Source organism: Schizosaccharomyces japonicus (genome assembly GCF_000149845.2).
Source record: "Schizosaccharomyces japonicus yFS275 unplaced genomic scaffold supercont5.1, whole genome shotgun sequence".
Lineage (NCBI taxonomy): Eukaryota > Fungi > Ascomycota > Schizosaccharomycetes > Schizosaccharomycetales > Schizosaccharomycetaceae > Schizosaccharomyces > Schizosaccharomyces japonicus.
This window is the reverse complement of record NW_011627860.1, coordinates 4,145,563-4,164,134: the sequence shown is the minus strand read 5'-3', so window position 1 is coordinate 4,164,134 and position 18,572 is coordinate 4,145,563. Positions and strand designations below refer to the sequence as shown.

Genomic DNA, 18,572 nt, shown 5'->3' with positions numbered 1-18,572 from the left:
TATTAAGGTTTTGTATACATAGGCCTATGGATATAAATGTAAGCTCTATATTTCAATTATAAACATATGCTTTTCCTATTTTTTTTTTAAATTCAAGTTTTAAGATTTGAGTTTATTGTTTACGTCGCAGCTAATGTAAACCTAACCTCGCTCCAGCAAACCTGCGAAGAACCATTCACTTCCACCAATAGTTTCATCGTGGTAACGTTGGACAAGTACGCCTACAGCTGCTGCTGACATTGATAAACCAGAGAAGAATACCATAGGGGTCGTCTACGCTTTCTCTTGAAATAGTTTCTGTTCATTTCTATATACATCTTCGTATAGAAAAAACAGAGGACGAAACGACACTAATTTAAGTGCTTTCTGAACACCTAAAGTACCTTGAGGGAACAGGATTGCTTGTGCAGTGGTCAAGAGGCTTTTCGTTGTTTTTGAGTTACAAAGAGCCGACAAGAAGACATAAAAATGCCATTGATTTTGGAACAGAACATGAACATTAGCGAGTCGTTGCGTACGACGGACTTGTTGAACAGACTCAGTCCGGCTGAGTCTGTTTCTACGTGGTCTTCCTGTGGGAAGTCTCGTGAGGCAATTCGTGAGTTACTGGAGCAAAAAATCTCTGAATCCGAGGTAAATTCGGCAACTGGGGAGATGAGGGATGCCGATGCATTCTTCGTTGCTGACCTCGCGGAGGTATATCGTCAACTGGTGAGATGGCACACAAACCTTCCCCGTGTGCAGCCGTTTTACGCAGTGAAATGCAACCCAGATCCTCGCGTGTTGGCCTTATTGGTAAAGTTTGGAACGGGGTTTGATTGCGCCTCTAAGGGTGAGCTGCAGCAGATCTTGAGTCTCGGTGTTTCACCAGAACGGATCGTGTATGCTAATCCGTGCAAAGCAATCAACTACATTCGGTACGCCCGTAACAATAATGTCGACTTTATGACATTCGACAACACGGAAGAGCTGTACAAGTGCAAACAACATCATCCCAATGCTCGTTTGTTGCTTCGCATTTCGACGAATGACGAGAATAGCATTTGTCGTTTGAGTCTGAAGTTTGGAGCACCCATGAGCGAGACGGAAGAACTGTTGCGTGTTGCTAAGACGCTTGACCTGAACGTTGTCGGTGTTAGTTTTCATGTGGGTTCTGGTAACCTTGATCCAGCATCGTTTATCGATGCAATTTGTCGATCACGTGTAGTTTTCGATCAAGGTGAACGCTATGGCTTTCATTTCAACACACTTGACATTGGCGGCGGGTTTATGAGCGACTCGTTTGAGCAGACGGCTGCTATTCTTCGCGAGCAGTTGGATACTCACTTTCCCGCAAACGTTCGCATCATTGCCGAACCCGGTCGGTTCTTTGTCGCTACAGCGTTTACTTTAGCGGTAAACGTCGTAGCTAAAAGACGGATTCCCGAAGAGAACAAGGTGATGTATTATGTTAACGACGGCGTCTACGGCAGTTTGAACTGTATTTTATTTGATCATCAACATCCGGTCGCCCGAGTTTTAAAGCACGCAGGTCGTATGTGTTACAACCAGTATGTGGGAACTGGTGACCACGTGTGCTCAATCTGGGGTCCTACGTGCGACTCGTTGGACGTAATTGCTTCTGACGCTCGATTGCCTTTTGAACTCGAAGTCGGTGACTGGATTTACTTCGACGATGCCGGTGCATATACAGTAGCTGCTGCTAGCTCCTTCAACGGATTCCAAACCAGCAAAGTTGAGTATGTGTCAACAGACCTTGTTTAGTTTAGTTTCTGTCAATATGGACGCTTGTCCGTTAGCCTATATCATGTTTATTCTCGTTTTCCTATACTGATTCCAATCTATGGACGGCGGTGCAGGTAAATAAAGTTTCAACCGCATTACACTGCCATAAGATACACATTCAAATACCTGACCACACTTCCCTGCCAACGCGCTAAGCTATCAAAAATTTATTGCTTTCTTCTATCAGGGTCAATCCAAAAGGATGAGGAAGGCGTAAATGGAGGCGCAACAGCAGGTGTCGGGGTTTTCATCCCTAAGGATTCCAGCAGCCAAGCACTGTGTTTTAAGACGCTGCTTTGTTAAAAAGGTAAAACAGAGAAGCGAAGGGGATAAATGAACGGCATGACAATAACAAAAGTTGAAATGAGAGTGAGGCGACCGTCGTCTGAGTAGCGACAGAACAACACACAAACTGTTAAAGGTTTAAGAGGGGAATGGAGTATAGGGCTAAAGGAGGAAGCAAGGAAGCTTAGTGCTTGACCAAAACTTCGTCGCGACCAGGACCAACACCAATGTACTTGATGGGCACACCAAGGAACTTCTCAATGAACTCAATGTACTTCTTGGCGTTCTCGGGCATATCTTCCCACCGGGTGATACCGGTGGTCTTGGTTTGCCATCCAGGGAAGGTTTCGTAAATGATTTCAGCACTCTCAAGACTGTCCAAATCGGCAGGGAAAGTCTCAATGCGCTTGCCATCAACGATGTAAGCGACAGCAACCTTAATTTCCTTGAAGTCGTCAAGGATATCTAATTTTGTCAGGTTAAGGGAGTCATAACCGTTGATGAGGGTAGAGTACTTGAGAACGACAAGATCCAACCAACCGCAACGACGTTTGCGTCCAGTAGTAACACCGAACTCACGACCCACCTTTTGCAAATGATCACCAATCTCGTTCAATTGCTCAGTGGGGAAAGGACCAGCACCGACACGGGTAGTGTAGGCCTTGACAACACCAATCACATTAGCAATGGCGCGGGGTGGCACACCAAGACCGGTGCAGACACCTCCAATGGTAGTGTTAGAGCTAGTGACATAAGGGTAGGTACCAAAGTCAAGGTCGAGCATAAGGGCATTGGCACCCTCGACCAAGATACGCTTCTTCTCCTTCAAACCAGTGTGGATGAAGGCGATGGAGTCAACAACGTAAGGTTGAAGCTTGGCAGCAAGCTCCTTGTAGCGAACAAGCTCACCCTCGACATCATACTCAAAAGCACCGTAACGCTTTTGAAGATCACGGACATTCTTACGGTAACGGCTCTCGAACTCGGGCCAGTTGTAGAGATGGTGAACACGAATACCGCTACGAGTAGCCTTAGTAGAGTAGGCAGGACCAATACCCTTACCGGTGGTACCAATGCTCTTACCACCAAGCTCGGCCTCATTCAAGGCATCGGCGCGTTGATGGTAGTCGAAAACAAGTTGGGCACGGTCGGAAATGAAGATACGGTTTGTGCAATCAAGACCCTTCTTGACAAGATTCTCCAACTCGTGGAAGAAAGCAGGCAAGTACACGACGACACCCGAACCAATCAAGTTGACGGATTTGGGGTTCACAAGACCAGAGGGAAGAATGTGGAAGTCGTAAGTCTGACCGTTGGCAACAATGGTGTGTCCAGCGTTGTTACCGCCGGCACAACGGGCACAAATATCGACGTTGTCGCAAAGAATATCGACAAGCTTGCCCTTACCTTCGTCACCCCATTGACTGCCCAGAACGACAGTAATGCCGTCCGTAGAGACATCGACGCCTGTTTCTGAGACCAGTGCCATTATGTGTTGTGTGTCAGAGTTTTGCTGTTGTGTTGAGTGGTGGATTTTTGGCTGTGGGATGCGCTGTTGAGTGCGTTTTGAATGAAAAATTTTCGCAGCTCACTGCCATTTTTCCGCGTGCACACCTGTAATCACTACAAATGTTCACCTTTTCGTGCGCCTAGAATCCTGCACCGACAGGCGATCTCAAAAATAGGGGCCAATGAAACGGCCCGATAAGATAAGCGAACTTACCGAACACCAGCTTCGCTCTCCACACCAAGGAATAAGCATACCGGGAGAAGAACGCTTGCATGTGCAAACAAAGAAGACACGAACCGAACGCCAGTTACAAAGGCCAGAATTCGTCCAATAACAGTCCCGTCAAAGAGAAGCAGCAATCATGTACTTTTTGCACATTAAACCGCCAAACAAATACTACCCGCAGTAACAACTCGGCTCAGCTCCCGGCCAGCATCCTCTCGGAGAAACTGTCGCACGGTGATAATGATCCGAGCTGTGCACGCGAAGGGGCGAAGCGGATTCCGCGAATCCTGTAAGATCTCTCGATAGCATGACTCAGCGAATATGATACGAACCAGCGTATCATTAATCTGGTAACGGGAACAGGCTGTTGAACGGTAAAACATCGTCTAGAGCGAGGTGCAAGCGTCTGCGGCAGGTATCATATAACAGAGACAAGTGAATGCGAATAACAAATGTCTTGTGTGTGGAGCATAGTTTTCTGAGTTTTTGTTTAAATGTAGTAAAAAGCATATTGTTTTGTATGCAACCAGTAAAACATAAAAACAAACGCTTTCTGATAAAAGATCACCATAAACTGATTTTAAGACATAAAAAGTAATAATAAGAAAAATAAAAATAAAAAAGGCAACGTAAAAACGTTAACGTGCATAAAGCTAGCGTACACACACACAATACACTAGCTCTTTACACGCCTTCTTTACTCAGAAAACGAGAAAGAGAGAGGTTTACCAAAACAAAACAGATTTCTGAGTTTGACACATCCCTCTAACGATTTTCCCAATGAAGAAAAGGCTACTACCGGCCATGGAATTCAAGTTGTGAACAACAAAGCTTGATTTGAATGTACATTATCGCAATAAAAACCCGAACATTTTGGCTACATATCGTATTCAGTATGTATTGTCCGGGTTAGGAGGCAGATGTCCGAGCAGTCATATATATATAATTTTGCACAAAAAGTGAATATACTTAGAGACGCACGGAACTATATAAACAGAATCTTTTCGTTACGTTCATGTATTAATAGTTGACTGTATGCTTTATGAATGCATACTGTTTTTTTCCGGCTGGCTTGATGCATCAGCTGTTTGTGTCTCGCGCCAGAGAAATGTTAACTCAATTAAGGTTGGTCTGGGGTTGTGTTGCACAGAGTGACCGGGGAGGGACATGAGTTGCGAAAATGAAAAATATACGAAGAATTGCACGAGCTATATGAAGCACTAAGTTAGCATGCAGGCTAGATTGCTTATATACACAATCATTATCGACAACAATAACGTGTCGCTCCCCCGTAACGAGTATTTAATTATGTACTAGCTCAAGTTGCAATCTTATTCTTTTTTAATTTCGTTCCCAGAAATGTCTCGTAGCAACCCTTTTTGCCTGTAATTTTTTTCCCCAAAGGTCATGTAAGAGTCTTGGATTGTCTCAACGAGACATAGTAGGGTCCACGTTTTGGACTAGCCGATCTAAAACATACTCTTTTGCAGTCTTTGCTTCTAAAACCCGTTTTTCAAGCTCTTCAAGCTCAGCCTTTAAGGAGTCTCTCTCCTTCTTTACCCATTGAAGTTTCCGCTTTTGCAACCGATACATATCATGGGAGCTTTTAGGCATAGCAGAGGCATCCAACCAATTCTCAATGTCCACGTTGAGCAAGCCAGCTTCTTGTCTCTGTTGGGCAGCTCGTGCTTCCCGAGCACTCTGCACCATTGCATTTGCCACGTTTTGCGGATGCATAGGATGGGCTTTTGGAATTGGGTCTGACGGTCTTAATGTGTCCGCTTCGTGAACTGTTCTCATATGCTTTGCTAGCGCGTCTGAACGAGTGAATGATCGATCACATTCTGGTACAGAACATATAAACGGTTTTTCACCGGTATGTGATCGCAGATGGGCTACAAGAGCGAATCGTGATGTTTGGGCAAGACCTTTGCGAGGGCAACCATCCCATTCGCACGTGTACTTTGGTCTTCTGTTACCAATATGGCCTAACCGTTAGCATAATAAGTCTTTTTTGACACATTACTTTACGTCGCGCGTATGTTACATACCATGATGGATGTGGTACACGAGATTATCGAGGGTGTACAAATCTTGGTTACATCCTTGCCAGCGGCATATGGTTTCTGCTTCTGGTTCTAGTTCAATTGGAGAACCTGGAACGGAACCTGAAGTATCTGAAGAGATAGACATTATGAATCTATAGCATAGAAGTGGTTCTCCTGCGTTTGCACCGTATAAAAGTAGCTTTTGTTTTTTGGTGGTGAAATTTAACGAGGTATAGGGGGGTTTAAAGAGATGGCCCTGAAATGTGGGGAAGAGGAGTGGGTGTGTGGGGACAGAAAAGAACTGAATTAAGGGAATGGGAAGGAGCGCGACAGAGACATCTCAGGAAGACCATGTTAAGGCCGTTCAATTATTACACATCTTGAAATATTGAATTACATTAACAAACAATATTTGTTCTTGTTGTCCAGTTTTTTACACATTCCTTTTTCTTCCATTGCGCGACGCGCTTTTCATTTAGAAATAACAGAATTCTACTATTTACGCTTAACGCGTAAATTCATAATATACCCGTAAATAATTGATTTGGTAAACGTTACCTAATGTATTCTTATGTGCTGTATGCACTTTGAGTTTTTGTGTATAAATAAAGAAATACAACTAACTTCACCTGCAGAAAACCCAATAATTGTACGCTTCAAATTACTCGAATTGTTAGCAATTGATTAATTCAAGATGAGTCTTGTTACTATTTGTCCTTTATCAGAAACATTTATTCGTTTGACGATGCAAATGCATCCCGAACTCGACACGCAAGATCAAACGGCCGTTCGTGGTTTACTTTATTTATTACTTAACAAAAAGCACACTTCTAGAAGAGAAAAGATTCGGAAACATCAAGAGCGTAGACAACAACGTCGCATGTACAAGGTCCAACGATTTGAAGAATTCCTTCATCTACGATTTCCCCTTTCACAACACCCTTACGGAAGACACAGTTCCATTTGAGTAACGAAAACGGAGTTTGACTTCTTAACGTGAATGTATTACATTGCTTTTTCTCGTGTCTGTGAAAAAAGAAGGGAAGAAGCAAAAGATAATAAACAAGGAAATATCAAACAGAAACCAATGAATTAAGCATCTCAACAGCCGAACCCACACACAAGAAGAAATGGCGCCAAGTTGTTTAGCTTAACTATTCTTTAGCGTTCCCTTACTGCCCCACCACTGCAATCGCCTACCGTACTTTTACCCCAGATACCCACGTTTCACACAAACTTGAATCAAAATGTCAAGAGAAAGAGCAAAACAAGCGTTAATGAACTTGCGTTTAACGCAAGAGAACCCCAAAGCCCTGGATGTAGGATACTTTCAAAAGAAGAGACTCTCCAAAAAAGAAAAAGCTTTTGAACCTACGAAACTAATGGAGAAAGAGAGAAAATCAAAAGATTACGCAAAGGAGAGATACTACAAGTACCTGAAAAAAACAATGGCTCCTACTGAGTCGGAGAAGGAGGTCCACAAAATGGTAAGGTTTTTACATGCACACATAAACTAATGCGAGCAGCTCGTAAACCAAAACACCAGCTCGAAGAAACGCAAACGGAAAGAAAAATCCGTAAACGACGACGACTTTGGTTTACTGGATGATGAACTGCTTTAAACAAGCAAGTTCGCCATTCTGGAAAAAAGTTAACACCTTTGGTTTACTACAGTGCACAGTCTAGAGTGTGCTTTTAATTGTTTTGTTTTAGGAGAAAGGATTAAGGTTTTTACGGTTAGGAATACATAATCGGATTGTTTTACTGAACGGCTGAACGAGCATTGAAAATGGTCACTAAAACGAGTTATTGAATGTCTTTATGAATATTTGGTGAAACACAAACGTCGAAAATGAAAGCTTAACTACTAAAACTCTGACTGGTCATATTGTACGGATGGTCGTACGAAAAAGTCGTGAAAAATGTGCTTGCCAATGGTCAAGGACAGCTGGTCATCCATCAGCCTTAAGCAGAAAAGTTGATGGACAAACCAGCCTTATGAGCAGGTTGACCAAGACGTTGGGTGTCGAGCTGCAGGCCAAGACCCACAGTTACACCGGGACGAACGGTTTGGAAGTACGAAAGCGTAGCAATGCCTGCGTTATTGATCTTTCCCTTCACGAAGGTGTCTTTGTCCAAGGTGTACTTGGAAGCAAGTTCCAAGGAAACAGAGTTCTCGGTTGACTTTGCATCCCACGAGACGCAGCCTCCAGCCTCAGCCTGTTGGCTAACGCGGTGGTAATAACTGGCGCGGAAGACGCTCAGGTTGTTTGTTGCCTGAAGAGCAATCGTGATGGGAGAAGCAACATAACCAATTGTGGCAGCGTAGTTGGAAACACTACCTTTGTGGACATCGTAACCAATTTCAGCGCCGGCAAGGAAGCCTTCGTGACCAATGGTAAAATCACCAACAAATTTTCCGTCGAGGACGTTGACCAAGGCATGCGTGTTGATTAAAGAATGTTGATGAACCAAGTCCAACTTCGCAGTCTTGGCAGCCGTAGCAGGACTGAACGTAGTTGCGACGTTTACCTCAAGACCTGGGGCCAATTGGTTCTTCAAATTGATGCGCGACTCCAAAACGTTAGCCGTGGTCCATCCTTGGGACAACGACAGACCGTTCACTTTGTCGGAATAACTGGTTTCGAGCTTACCAGCGATTATACCCTTTGGGTCCTGAGCACCAGAAACGTTGAAGACGACACCGTTAGGAGCAAATGTACGGACGCCCAGTTGAGTCGAACCGATGGGGAAGTCGCGTTTCAGCAAGTCATTGCAAAGACGGTCAATAGAACTGTATGCAGGAGGTGCCATGATTGAAAAGGTTACTAGTGGTTCTTATTATACACTCCTCGAATGGATGAGATGGGAAGAAAAAAACCTTTACTGTGAAAAAAAGACACAAGTTTCGTCGGGGAGAGGATTACTACAGCGCGGTTGGGAAAGCTTGTCGACGGCTGCCAGCCCTACCAACCACACCCGGCCGTTGTTTGTCGACCGAAATTTCCTCCTTAACTGCTCTAAGGCTCGCTCTGTCGTGCAATAGCGCTTTACCGAATTGCAGCGATTATCATTGAAGATGCGAGACGGGAAATAGCGGGCAGTCAAATTGACACGAATTGAGCGAGTAGAGCCAGTTTGTCTGGGCCATATAGAGGTGTTTGTACGCTGTCAAGGTCTACGAGACAATTGCTACTTGTGCTTTAAAAGCAACCTACGGTTACTAACTCCCAAAGCATAACGGTACATTACGAAGTGCATGCAAGTATTGGTTGGTGCTCCATGCAATTGCACAGGGAGTGTGTTTTAGTGTTGCACAGATGCGTGCTCCTCGAGATCGTGTTGGTGCATTTCATCACGAATCTCTTCAATCAATTGGTGACATTGTGCCAACAGCGAATTCACAAGTTCCTGACCCTCGGGGACAGAGTCGTCTGAGGCGAGGAACTTTCCACCCACGCGAAGGTTCTCCAGGGAAGCCAATTTCATCTGGTAAGGATACAAGTCACGCTCGGAATAAATGCCTCCGCTGCGCTGAACTTCGCGAAGGCAGCGCTTCACCGTTTGCAGCTGATTGTGAACGGGAAGCAGGGCTTCGGACACGGGTTCGCTAGCTGCCATCAATTGGTAGATGTAGGCGTAACAGCGTCTGAGCAGGTACAACAAAATCTGGCACGCATGTTAGTATGTGAGTGTTGTTAAACACGAAGTTTTCAGACTTACTCGTTGTCCAGGGGGGGCAATTCCGTTTTCATCGACAAACTGACCATCGACACGAGTCGCATCAATTTCGGCCAGCGACGCTTTGTACAGGTACAAACTAAAAGCAAAAAATTGTTAGCCAATCACATAAACAGTTCGTTGCACTTTGACATACTCTGTCTCCCGGAGCGTCCAGCGATGTGTCAAGGTCAGGTGTTTTAGTTTCGTGAGAAGTTCATCCAATCGTTCATAAATGGCCTGGAGCTTGGGACTCGATTTCATTTCTTCCGACAGGCCTTGCTTGGACTTGATGTCTTCGATGAAGCTGAAGCATTCTTCCAGCAAGCCATTGCACAGCTCTTGGCCGGCCAGCGGTTCACCATCGGCACCACAGAACTGACCGTCCTCGTTGTGTTTTGCCTCAATTTCCTTGAGTTGTTTCACCCAGCGTTCCAGCGTGTTTGGGTCGGAGGCGGGACGTACAGCATAACTGGCGATTTGACGCTTGATGGACACAAGCTGGGTCTGCACCGGCACTAGTTCAGGTGCCAGAATACTGATTTTGTTGACAACCTGCTCGTACTTGGCCTCGCAGTCTTCGAATTTGCGCTTCAGGTACTCGACAACGACTACGTCCTTGTCGTCCTTGAAGCTTTCTTTTTCAATGGCTTCGCGAATGATATCCAAACGCTCTTTGACCAACTTGGTGTCGTTTTCCGTGTATGCAGCGCCCTCCATGCTGCAGTCCATAAGACGCTTTACAATGCTCAATTGGGCAAAGAATGCAGGCAGGTCGTTGTTCCGGCCAATGGCCAGATAGAACAGAGAAAGCAAGTGCAGACAGTCATCCAGCAGGAAATCAACTCTGTTGTGGCGTTCTGGCTGCTCCTTACGGATGCTCTGCAAGACGTTCACTATAAAAAAAAAAACCTGTTAGCAAATAACTCCCAAGGCATGAATTCGCTACCGGCGGACATTACGTTTGCGAAGCATGATCACCCCTAAACAACAAACGGCGACACGTCGGTACTTCCTCCCCCTCGCCTCCTGTGGCCTTCTCTTCTTTTTCTCCTTCTTCTCTCTAACTCTGTGCACTTACTCTGTTCTACAAGCTGATGGTAGATTTTGAAAACATCGTTCTTGTCGATGTAGCGCGAACGGTCATGCTTCAACACAGACAATTGCTGACGGATGCCGATTAATTTCTCCAATACGGACTGGTCTTCAATAGGAACTGGTTCAGTCATTGCTCACTGTAAACAAGCAAAGAAGTTTTTTTTTTTTATTTTTTTCTTTCTGTTTGTTGCAGTGATGAATTCTCTTGACCTTGCAGAAACGCGAATTTGCTTTGTTTGGTTTGGCGTTATTGTTGGTTGTGGATAGATAACAAACGGGGAGAGGTTGTGTATAGGAAGGAAGGAGAGAAGGTTGGTATGGGTAAGTCGAGGGTAGGCAGGCGCCTACTGGGAAGCGCACCCGGTGGATGTGTGAGTGTGCGTAGGCGCCCTAGGGCTGGCCGCTACGGGCCAATTCGAGCATGGCGGATGCAGTACGGACGGCTTTTGCTGCATGCAACGGCTGCTACGAAACGCACCGGCAGAGCCATTGGCTTGGGATGCGCAAAGTGATGACGTGTCGAGGGAAGAACCGAGACAAAAAAAAGAACGTCGCCGGGATTCGAACGGGAGAAAGCGGGGAAGATGAATGGGGTGGAGACAGTGTTTTACCGCTCGGCCACCAATGATATCTTATCTAAGAAGAGATACGATAAGATTGCAATTAAGCTATTAACTTAGGTAACAGTGACGATTGTCACGCGGATTAAGCGAAATCGCCTCGTTTCGTGGCAGAAAGTGCTTCTTCGATGGCCATGCAGTGTATTTTCTGCATGCCCTGCGCATTGTCCAATCTTACCTTCCCCGAGTCTACGACTCTCGCCTTCGCTCGCTCCTCTATCGACTCCTCCTCGCTTCCGTCCACGTGTGTCGCGATAAGATCTCACAACTCGCCTCCATTGGCGGATGAGCCCGCAATCTCCGTCCGCTTCTCCACACGCCCTCAGTGTGCGACCAACAGCAGCAGCGAATTTCCATGGGCAGTAGGCGAATTCCCTAAGACAAAAAAGGTTATGTACCAGGCTACAAGGCGCACCTCGTTCTACCGTTCCCTGTCTGTCTGCGGACGCGCCGGCTGGCCCGCGCTTTGTTACAGGCACGCATCTCTCTCCCTCTGCCCTCTCCTTGATTTCTCTCCCGACATCTTCCTCTACTGATAAACCAGCTCGTGGTGGGGACAACCATGCCGTCGCTGAGAGGTCGCCGCCGCAATTAGCGGGATAGCGCGACTAATCAACTTGGACGAACCGTCGTTTATCAAGGACACCAGTGACAGTCCTCGTCACACAGAAAAAAAAAGTTTCCTCTTAAAGGCAGTAAGCACCGACTGTGGAGAACACAAGACAGAAGAGTAAGACCGACAGAGAAAACAATTTTAACTAACCTCAAACGTAGTTTCCATTGTTCTTCTGTTCCTTTCCTTTTCTATTTTTTATTTTTTATTCTTTTTTCTTTTTTTCCTTTTTTTTTTATTTTCTTTAATTTTCAAGAGAAAAAAAAATAAATAAATTAAAAAAAAAAGGCTCAATCCATCCATCAACAACTTACCACAACTTGACAACTTTCCGAAACTTGTCATCAATTTTCTCACCACTCGTTCAGTAGGCAGATCTCTTTTTCTTTCCTTTTTTTTTTCGTTTCTCCTTTTTATTCTCTTCAATTTTTTTTTTTCCAACTCCTTCTCCTTCCCTCTTCACCATGTTTCTCCCCTTAAACGGCAGCAATACCACACTTCCTGTCGTGCCGGAGCCCATCATTGGAGGTCCTTCTTCCTTTTTAGAGAGCCTTGCGTCTTTGCTCGGAGCACTGTCCTTGGGCTGCTGGGTTGTGCTTCTCATTCCCCAGTTGCTCGAGACTTACAAGTACCAGTCGGGCGAGAGCATTTCTGAGTTGTTCCTCATCATCTGGCTTATTGGTGATGCCTTCAACGTAATCGGCTCCATTTGGGGCAATGTTGCGTCCACAGTCCTCGTGCTCTCCGTATACTATTGTTTCTCAGACTCGATGCTTCTGCTGCAAGTATACTATTACCGGTATAAGGCTCGTAAGAACGGCACCCGCACTGGAGAACAACAACCTTTGCTCGAAAGCCGTACAACTGCAAGCGGTCATGCGCCCATGGCACCTTACGAGGAGCGTGTCATTTTCTGGGACACCTGGACTGAGACCCAACGTGGTGTGTTCATGATTGGCATCGTTTGTGTTTCCACGTTCATCGGTAACTGGGTCATCAGCAAGGCTTCGGTCGACAACAGCAACAACGATGTCAGCATTTGGCCCTCTATGTTTGGCGTCATCAGTTCAGTTCTGTACTTTGTCGCCCGGTTCCCCCAGATTATCAAAAACCACCGCAACAAATCAACCAAGGGTAAGAAAAGAAAGAAGTGGTTTGAAAGAGTGGCAGCAGCACTACGACGCATTCTCCGTAAACGAAAATGTTTGGGAAGAAATTGCCCGTAGATTGGCTCCCTCTCTCAACCCCAATCCATCGTGTTTCCAATACTAACAAACAATCAGGTCTTTCCATCTTCTTCTTCATTCTGTCCATGTCGGGAAACATCACTTATGTGTTGAGTATCATCGCATTCCCTGCTGCGGATTACTGCAACTACCTCAAGGAGAACTCTCCCTGGCTCATTGGTGCTGCTAGCACCGTCTTCTTGGACGTCATCATTTTCTTCCAGTTCATTAAATACCGTTCCGAATAAACCAACATCCAAGGGTAAGCTTGCTAGTTTGTTCGCTTCCGAATCGTGTATATAGCAGGGCCTTGTTGAAAAAAAAAGGTTTTAAAACGTTTCAACAACCGGCCATCGTTACTGTCATTACTGCATTGTTTGTTACAAACGCATATCAATTCCGTATCGTCGTCCTTGAATCCCACAATAGACTTTTACTCCTTCAATAGCAATACCGCTGAAGGGACAAGACCTGTTTGGGTTGTGTGAACCCTTTGTTAATAATAGTAATAATAATAAGAAACACATGCATGCGAAGAGGATGCGCGAGGTTGTCTTTTGCATCGAGTGTGCGTGTGTGTGTGTGTGTAACAGCAACACGGTTTCGCATCGAGTGTCCTGCTTACCTAAATCCTTCAGCGATTCTGTGAACCGACTTTGTGGAAACTCTGCCTTGGGAAACGTGGTGTAAAACGCACTCGGCTCATGAGGCAAGTTCATCTTTTCCATAACCTTTGCACACACCTGGCCCAGTGTTTCTTCGACGGGAACGTTGAGATTGACCGTTACGCCGGCGTGACGAATGGAGAGTCGAGACGATGTAGCGGGTGCACGAGCAGTGTTAGACGAGGGAGACGTTCCCGAAACATTCTCGGCGCGTTCAGTCTTTTGCACCTTTTCCGCCTGGCCTTTTCCCTCACGCTGCAATTGACGCTGTTCGCGTTCACGGGCACGTCGTTTCTTGTCTGCCTCAATTTCCGCCAGAATCTTCTTACGCGCCAAAACGTCCTCGGCCTTTTGTCGGCGCATTTTCTCCCATTCCTTCAACTGAGTCTTTTTCCGTGCGGCCTCAATGGCATCTCCGGTCTCCTTGTTCGACTTGGACGCGATTTCAGCGTTCTTCTTCTGCTCCAAACGGTACTGTTCCTGCTCCAATCTGCGTTTGTCCTTGACCTTTTCACGCAAGCGATCAAGGGTCTCTTTAATTTCTTCGGCAGTGCGTGGTTTGTGTTCCTGTTTGATGTGGTTAGCCGCCATTGTCGTTCCAGCGTCCGTACCGAGGCCTCAATTTCTTCGAATTCCTCGTGTCCTTTACGGACACCATGCAATTCTGCCAATTCCACCGTCGAAAACGTTTTCTCACAGTCGTTGCATTTGTACGGCATGTTGGTTCTTGATGCGAGTGTGCAGCACCGGGCCAGGGTGTTACTCACTCCCTCGCTAGACAGCGCTAGAGCTCTGTATTGAGAATAGCGTACTCGAAACGCGTACGCTAACAAATATACGGTAGTACCGTACGAATCCGTATTTTACTACACTGCACCGCGCTCCACCTCATTGCACCACACTCCATCCCATTGCACCCCTCTCCCCCCTCTTCCCCCCACTCCGCTGCACCCCGGTATCATAGATAACGCACCTTCCCCTGCTGCCCCGCACCTCCGTATCCGGTTTAGCGCACTCCCTCCGTCCGCCCTCCGCTTCCTCCACCCGGTCCACCTCCCAGCGAGATGACTCACACAGACCTGCTGGCCCGTAACCATCCTTTCCCGCACCATGAGCATTGAATGCAGTAGCACAATCGTCTTCCCAGACCCTAACGCGCCTGGTGAAGAGGGACCTGCACATCCGCACACCTGTCGCCCTATTGCCTTTAAAGTAAAGACACTGCCCCTAAGCAGTACTGTGTACGCCCAAACGGCGGTCGAATCGAAGCCAATGGAACAATTGTTATTCAGGGTATGTTGCTACATGGACGTTGTTTCTGGTATCCTAGATGCTAACAGTTTGTGGCAGTCATTCTTCAGGCTCTCGACACAGAGCCCGAACCCGGCGCAAAATGCAGAGACAAGTTTTTGGTACAGAGCACCGAGCTGAAGCCGGAACATGCGGGTTTAGAGCCCACAGAGATTGTAAGTTGGAGGAGAGGAGAGGAGAAGGAGAGGTGGGCGACGAAGACGACGAGGACGACGAGGACTATGAGACGACAAGACGACAAGACGACAGAGTGACACAGAAACCGACAAACCCAACCAGGCGTCTTCGTTTGCATTTCGTACCCTCCGTGCTCCTCCCCCGTGCTCCTCCCCATACCTCTCACACCCCGTTCGTGCCTTACTAACAACTGCAGTGGCCCCAAGTCGACAAGAACGATATTCATGAAAAAAAGATTCGCTGCGCGTACGGTGACGCCGCCGGTGCAGCTTCTGCAGCAGCAACCTCGGCTCCTGCGTCTGAACACACAACAGAACGTGCGGCTCCTGCCACAGGAGAACCAGCTCCTGCTCCCGCTACTGTCGCAGCAAAGGTGCCTGCCCCTGCCACATCCACTGCTCGTCGCAGTGGAAGCTCAGAACGTGTTGCTGCCGCTCCGGCTGCTGCCCCAATGACATCGTCTACGACATCGACGACTGCCGTGTACACCGACCAGCGTTTCGCTGTCCCTCACTCTCCAGGAAGCGCTACACCGCAGCGGATGCCCACACTGTCTTCTCGTCGTCCCGGGTTCGCAACCGTCGGCCGCCCGAAGGACGGGGCTGTCGTTATTCCTCAGGTTGCAAATACAGTCACCGTAAAGACTGCCTTTCTCATGTCTGTCATCTGCTTCCTCGTCGGGTTACTTATTTAAATCGTATGAATGTGTAAAGGGAACGAGATATGAACACGATCTTCTAATGCATGTGTGCGTGTGCTTGAGAGCCGTTCACATGAGAGTATGTATGTAAATTCGAACGAGATCACACCCCTAAGCGAAACGGGTGCGCCCAAGTAGGAAAGGGGAAGGAGGAGGAGGAGACTGGAGACGGAGGATGATGAATGGATGGTTATAGTAGTAGAAGTAGTAGCAAGTGCGGCAACTGTGGAAGTAATGCGAGATAAAGAGGCAGGGACGGTAAACACAACAAGTCGTTATCATCCATGCCTCTACAGGGAAACAAGGCATTCACGGCACTCTATGGATCTTTCAGCCTATGCTTGTCGCCGGCATGCGAGTGCAAATGTGTGCGTGTGTGTGTGTACATCGGTTACGTTTATTGCGTTTGGTTTAATACGATTATGCAAGGAAACGGAAGAGGGAAAAGATGAAGAAAAGGGAGGAGATATGCAGGAATGAGCAACGACAACATACACACGCACACGCATAAACACACACACAAACACGTGTTCTTGTGCTTACACACAGGAACACTCACATTCACGCACAAACTGTGTCGCTTGCTCGCTCAAGCGCGATGCAAATTCCAGTCAAACGCACCAAAGCCAGTGTCGTAGGTGAAGACAGACTGGTCCTTTTGAAGCGAAGTCACATAATCAAGCGCCTCTTGCAACCGGTTTTGAGATTTTTTGTTGTGTTCCTGCAGCTCCCGAATGGGAAGTTCGGGAATGACAGGCTTGTCTTCCAGTTGCCGCAACACGACGATCCAGGCACCAGAGAGCTCGTAGTAGGCTTGATATTTGTACACGTTGTAGTTGGCGTTGTGAAACTCGGGTAGCTTGTGGATTACGTTTGTAGCGGCGTCAAGGAAGGCAAAGTTCGTTTTGTAGCAACTGGAATGAGGCGGAAGGAAACAGGGAACAAGATCATTCAACGCATGGAATACGGCCATGTATGCGTGTTTGACGCGATGGTACGCATAGTCACCGCGGGCGTCGCCTCCGTAGGGGAAAGCGTCTGTCAATTGCTTCAGCAGCTGCTGAAGTGTGTCGATGCATTCCTCTAACGAAGGCGGAGGCAGACTGTTGCGGATGTCCTTTGCCAGATCAGGGTGTTTGTGAACGCACTGCAGCAACAGGTCGTGGACTTGCTGCTTGTTTGTGTACTGAAGCAACCGGCTCAGAGGGAGATGGTTACCCACGGGCAATTGGCGGACACGTTTTTGGACAGGTTCGTCCGATTCGGCCTTTCTTTTTCTCAAACAAGTGTACGACAAGGTCTCCATGCTTTCTACTTTGTGATATGCTGAATAATTCCGGAACAAAAAAACAAATGTGCGAGATACAACGAGTTGCAGAAATGAACGATGTGAAAATTACCAAAACGTGCTGAGATCGAGACAGGAAACAACGACTGACAATCCGACCACGTAGACAAAGACTCTAGTACTCTTTTTTAATCCGTACGGACGCGTTCAACGCTTGAATTACTGAAATTTAACTTTTAGGCCTCAAGACACAAGTTGTCAGAGGGATACTTCTGGCTTGCGTGTGCGCTTGTTTATGGTTGGAGTGGGGGCGCGTATGTGGGGTGCATTTGTGGCACCAGACAAACAATGCTGAGGATACGGAGAATGCCGGGGCTCGTTATTCGAAATACGCACTGCCGCGTGCCCCCGTAAACAAGTATACCGAACGCCAACGCAGCCCACGGATGCGTCACTCTTTCCGTGGTTTACCGTGCTGCAGCGCACAGCAACAAAATCCAACACTCCCCCTCAGCTCGGTCCCACCAGCGTCGACGAATTGCCCGAGACGGCGACTCTGGGTACCACAGCATCCGCCTTCACTCATTCTCCACACTGCCGATCGCCGCTATTCCCCACACTCCGTCGGCAGACTCGGCAACTTCCCCTCTCCTTGGCAGTTCTCCACATCGGGCGGGCCATCGATTCTCCGCTTTTTCGTGCGGAGCCCCTCACTTCCTTCAGCGATTTCCCCGCTCTAAACGGGACTCCACACTTTGTCGGTAACTACCGTACGTCATAAACATGGCTGGTATCGATTACGTGTTAGTGACGGCTAGCACAGCTCCGTATCAGCGTCTCCATCTCGAAAACCCGGCGAAGCGCTGCTGCTAAAAATAGACGGATCATGAAACCTAGTGCAGTCACATCCCTGAGTTTAGCCGATCTGCCGACGATGGTTCCGCATGCTGCTCGTCGACTGTGCCCAGCGTTGGCCACCAACGAACCGCCTTTCCTGCAATTGGAAGGGCTCCACCCCAATGGCGTCATACTTTCGCCTAGAGGCGACCATCTGGAGCACGTTCGCTAAACAAGCTCAGGCACCAGCGCAGCAGGCGACAAACGACGATACCCCAGGCGAAAAAAACAGTATGCTGCCTGAAAAAAACTTGGTAACAGTTGCACGGGTGACCACATACAACTTTAAGACAGGGACAAGACTTATGCACGGTTTTCGCCGCTCAATGGTTGGCGTGGCTTCTCCACTTTTTCGTTTACTCATACGTATTTGCGCTTCTCCGCACTACTCCCCACCAATCATT

The 18,572-nt window shown here is 47.2% G+C and overlaps 12 protein-coding genes across 12 annotated transcripts; 6 read left to right on the top strand and 6 right to left on the bottom strand.

The window, feature by feature from the left end:
* Window positions 1-76: 76 nt before the first annotated feature.
* SJAG_00043 (ornithine decarboxylase Spe1) lies at window positions 77-1,959 on the top strand. Its single transcript, XM_002171308.2, has one exon. The coding sequence runs from the start codon at window positions 469-471 to the stop codon at window positions 1,762-1,764; it is 1,296 nt and encodes a 431-aa protein (XP_002171344.1). The 5' UTR covers window positions 77-468; the 3' UTR covers window positions 1,765-1,959.
* SJAG_00044 (adenylosuccinate synthetase Ade2) lies at window positions 1,954-3,670 on the bottom strand. The gene has a single exon (XM_002171309.2). The coding sequence runs from the start codon at window positions 3,557-3,559 to the stop codon at window positions 2,255-2,257; it is 1,305 nt and encodes a 434-aa protein (XP_002171345.1). The 5' UTR covers window positions 3,560-3,670; the 3' UTR covers window positions 1,954-2,254.
* A 1,451-nt stretch (window positions 3,671-5,121) lies between these two features.
* Window positions 5,122-6,143, bottom strand: SJAG_00045 (Ino80 complex subunit Iec1). Its single transcript, XM_002171310.2, has 2 exons — window positions 5,857-6,143; window positions 5,122-5,793 (listed from the first exon to the last, which is right to left on the bottom strand). Exons 1-2 carry the CDS (start codon window positions 5,996-5,998, stop codon window positions 5,234-5,236), a joined length of 702 nt encoding a protein of 233 aa, XP_002171346.1. The 5' UTR covers window positions 5,999-6,143; the 3' UTR covers window positions 5,122-5,233.
* Window positions 6,144-6,547: 404 nt separating this feature from the next.
* Window positions 6,548-6,820, top strand: SJAG_00046 (hypothetical protein; the record flags this gene model as incomplete). Its single annotated transcript, XM_002171311.1, has 1 exon — window positions 6,548-6,820. One exon carries the CDS (start codon window positions 6,548-6,550, stop codon window positions 6,818-6,820), a length of 273 nt encoding a protein of 90 aa, XP_002171347.1.
* A 260-nt stretch (window positions 6,821-7,080) lies between these two features.
* On the top strand, window positions 7,081-7,671 carry SJAG_00047 (hypothetical protein). The gene is made up of 2 exons (XM_002171312.2): window positions 7,081-7,340; window positions 7,380-7,671. Exons 1-2 carry the CDS (start codon window positions 7,101-7,103, stop codon window positions 7,473-7,475), a joined length of 336 nt encoding a protein of 111 aa, XP_002171348.1. The 5' UTR covers window positions 7,081-7,100; the 3' UTR covers window positions 7,476-7,671.
* SJAG_00048 (outer membrane voltage-dependent anion-selective channel protein) lies at window positions 7,580-8,818 on the bottom strand. Its single transcript, XM_002171313.2, has one exon. It carries the CDS (start codon window positions 8,665-8,667, stop codon window positions 7,819-7,821), a length of 849 nt encoding a protein of 282 aa, XP_002171349.1. The 5' UTR covers window positions 8,668-8,818; the 3' UTR covers window positions 7,580-7,818.
* SJAG_00049 (fungal protein) lies at window positions 8,752-11,310 on the bottom strand. The gene is made up of 4 exons (XM_002171314.2): window positions 10,655-11,310; window positions 9,731-10,469; window positions 9,577-9,673; window positions 8,752-9,522 (listed from the first exon to the last, which is right to left on the bottom strand). Exons 1-4 carry the CDS (start codon window positions 10,800-10,802, stop codon window positions 9,160-9,162), a joined length of 1,347 nt encoding a protein of 448 aa, XP_002171350.1. The 5' UTR covers window positions 10,803-11,310; the 3' UTR covers window positions 8,752-9,159.
* Window positions 11,311-11,346: 36 nt separating this feature from the next.
* On the bottom strand, window positions 11,347-14,523 carry SJAG_00052 (zf-C2H2 type zinc finger protein/UBA domain-containing protein). The gene is made up of 3 exons (XM_002171317.2): window positions 14,407-14,523; window positions 13,756-14,362; window positions 11,347-13,601 (listed from the first exon to the last, which is right to left on the bottom strand). Exons 1-3 carry the CDS (start codon window positions 14,512-14,514, stop codon window positions 13,564-13,566), a joined length of 753 nt encoding a protein of 250 aa, XP_002171353.1. The 5' UTR covers window positions 14,515-14,523; the 3' UTR covers window positions 11,347-13,563.
* Window positions 11,420-12,108, top strand: SJAG_00050 (hypothetical protein; the record flags this gene model as incomplete). Its single annotated transcript, XM_002171315.2, has 2 exons — window positions 11,420-12,021; window positions 12,066-12,108. One exon carries the CDS (start codon window positions 11,420-11,422, stop codon window positions 11,825-11,827), a length of 408 nt encoding a protein of 135 aa, XP_002171351.1. The 3' UTR covers window positions 11,828-12,021; window positions 12,066-12,108.
* SJAG_00051 (G-protein coupled receptor Stm1) lies at window positions 12,000-13,778 on the top strand. The gene is made up of 2 exons (XM_002171316.2): window positions 12,000-13,038; window positions 13,188-13,778. Exons 1-2 carry the CDS (start codon window positions 12,369-12,371, stop codon window positions 13,376-13,378), a joined length of 861 nt encoding a protein of 286 aa, XP_002171352.1. The 5' UTR covers window positions 12,000-12,368; the 3' UTR covers window positions 13,379-13,778.
* A 382-nt stretch (window positions 14,524-14,905) lies between the features above and the next one.
* Window positions 14,906-15,977, top strand: SJAG_00053 (MSP domain-containing protein; the record flags this gene model as incomplete). Its single annotated transcript, XM_002171318.2, has 3 exons — window positions 14,906-15,088; window positions 15,157-15,261; window positions 15,480-15,977. 3 exons carry the CDS (start codon window positions 14,906-14,908, stop codon window positions 15,975-15,977), a joined length of 786 nt encoding a protein of 261 aa, XP_002171354.2.
* Window positions 15,092-17,566, bottom strand: SJAG_00054 (tethering factor for nuclear proteasome Cut8). The gene has a single exon (XM_002171319.2). It carries the CDS (start codon window positions 17,287-17,289, stop codon window positions 16,573-16,575), a length of 717 nt encoding a protein of 238 aa, XP_002171355.1. The 5' UTR covers window positions 17,290-17,566; the 3' UTR covers window positions 15,092-16,572.
* Between the last annotated feature and the right edge of the window lie 1,006 nt (window positions 17,567-18,572).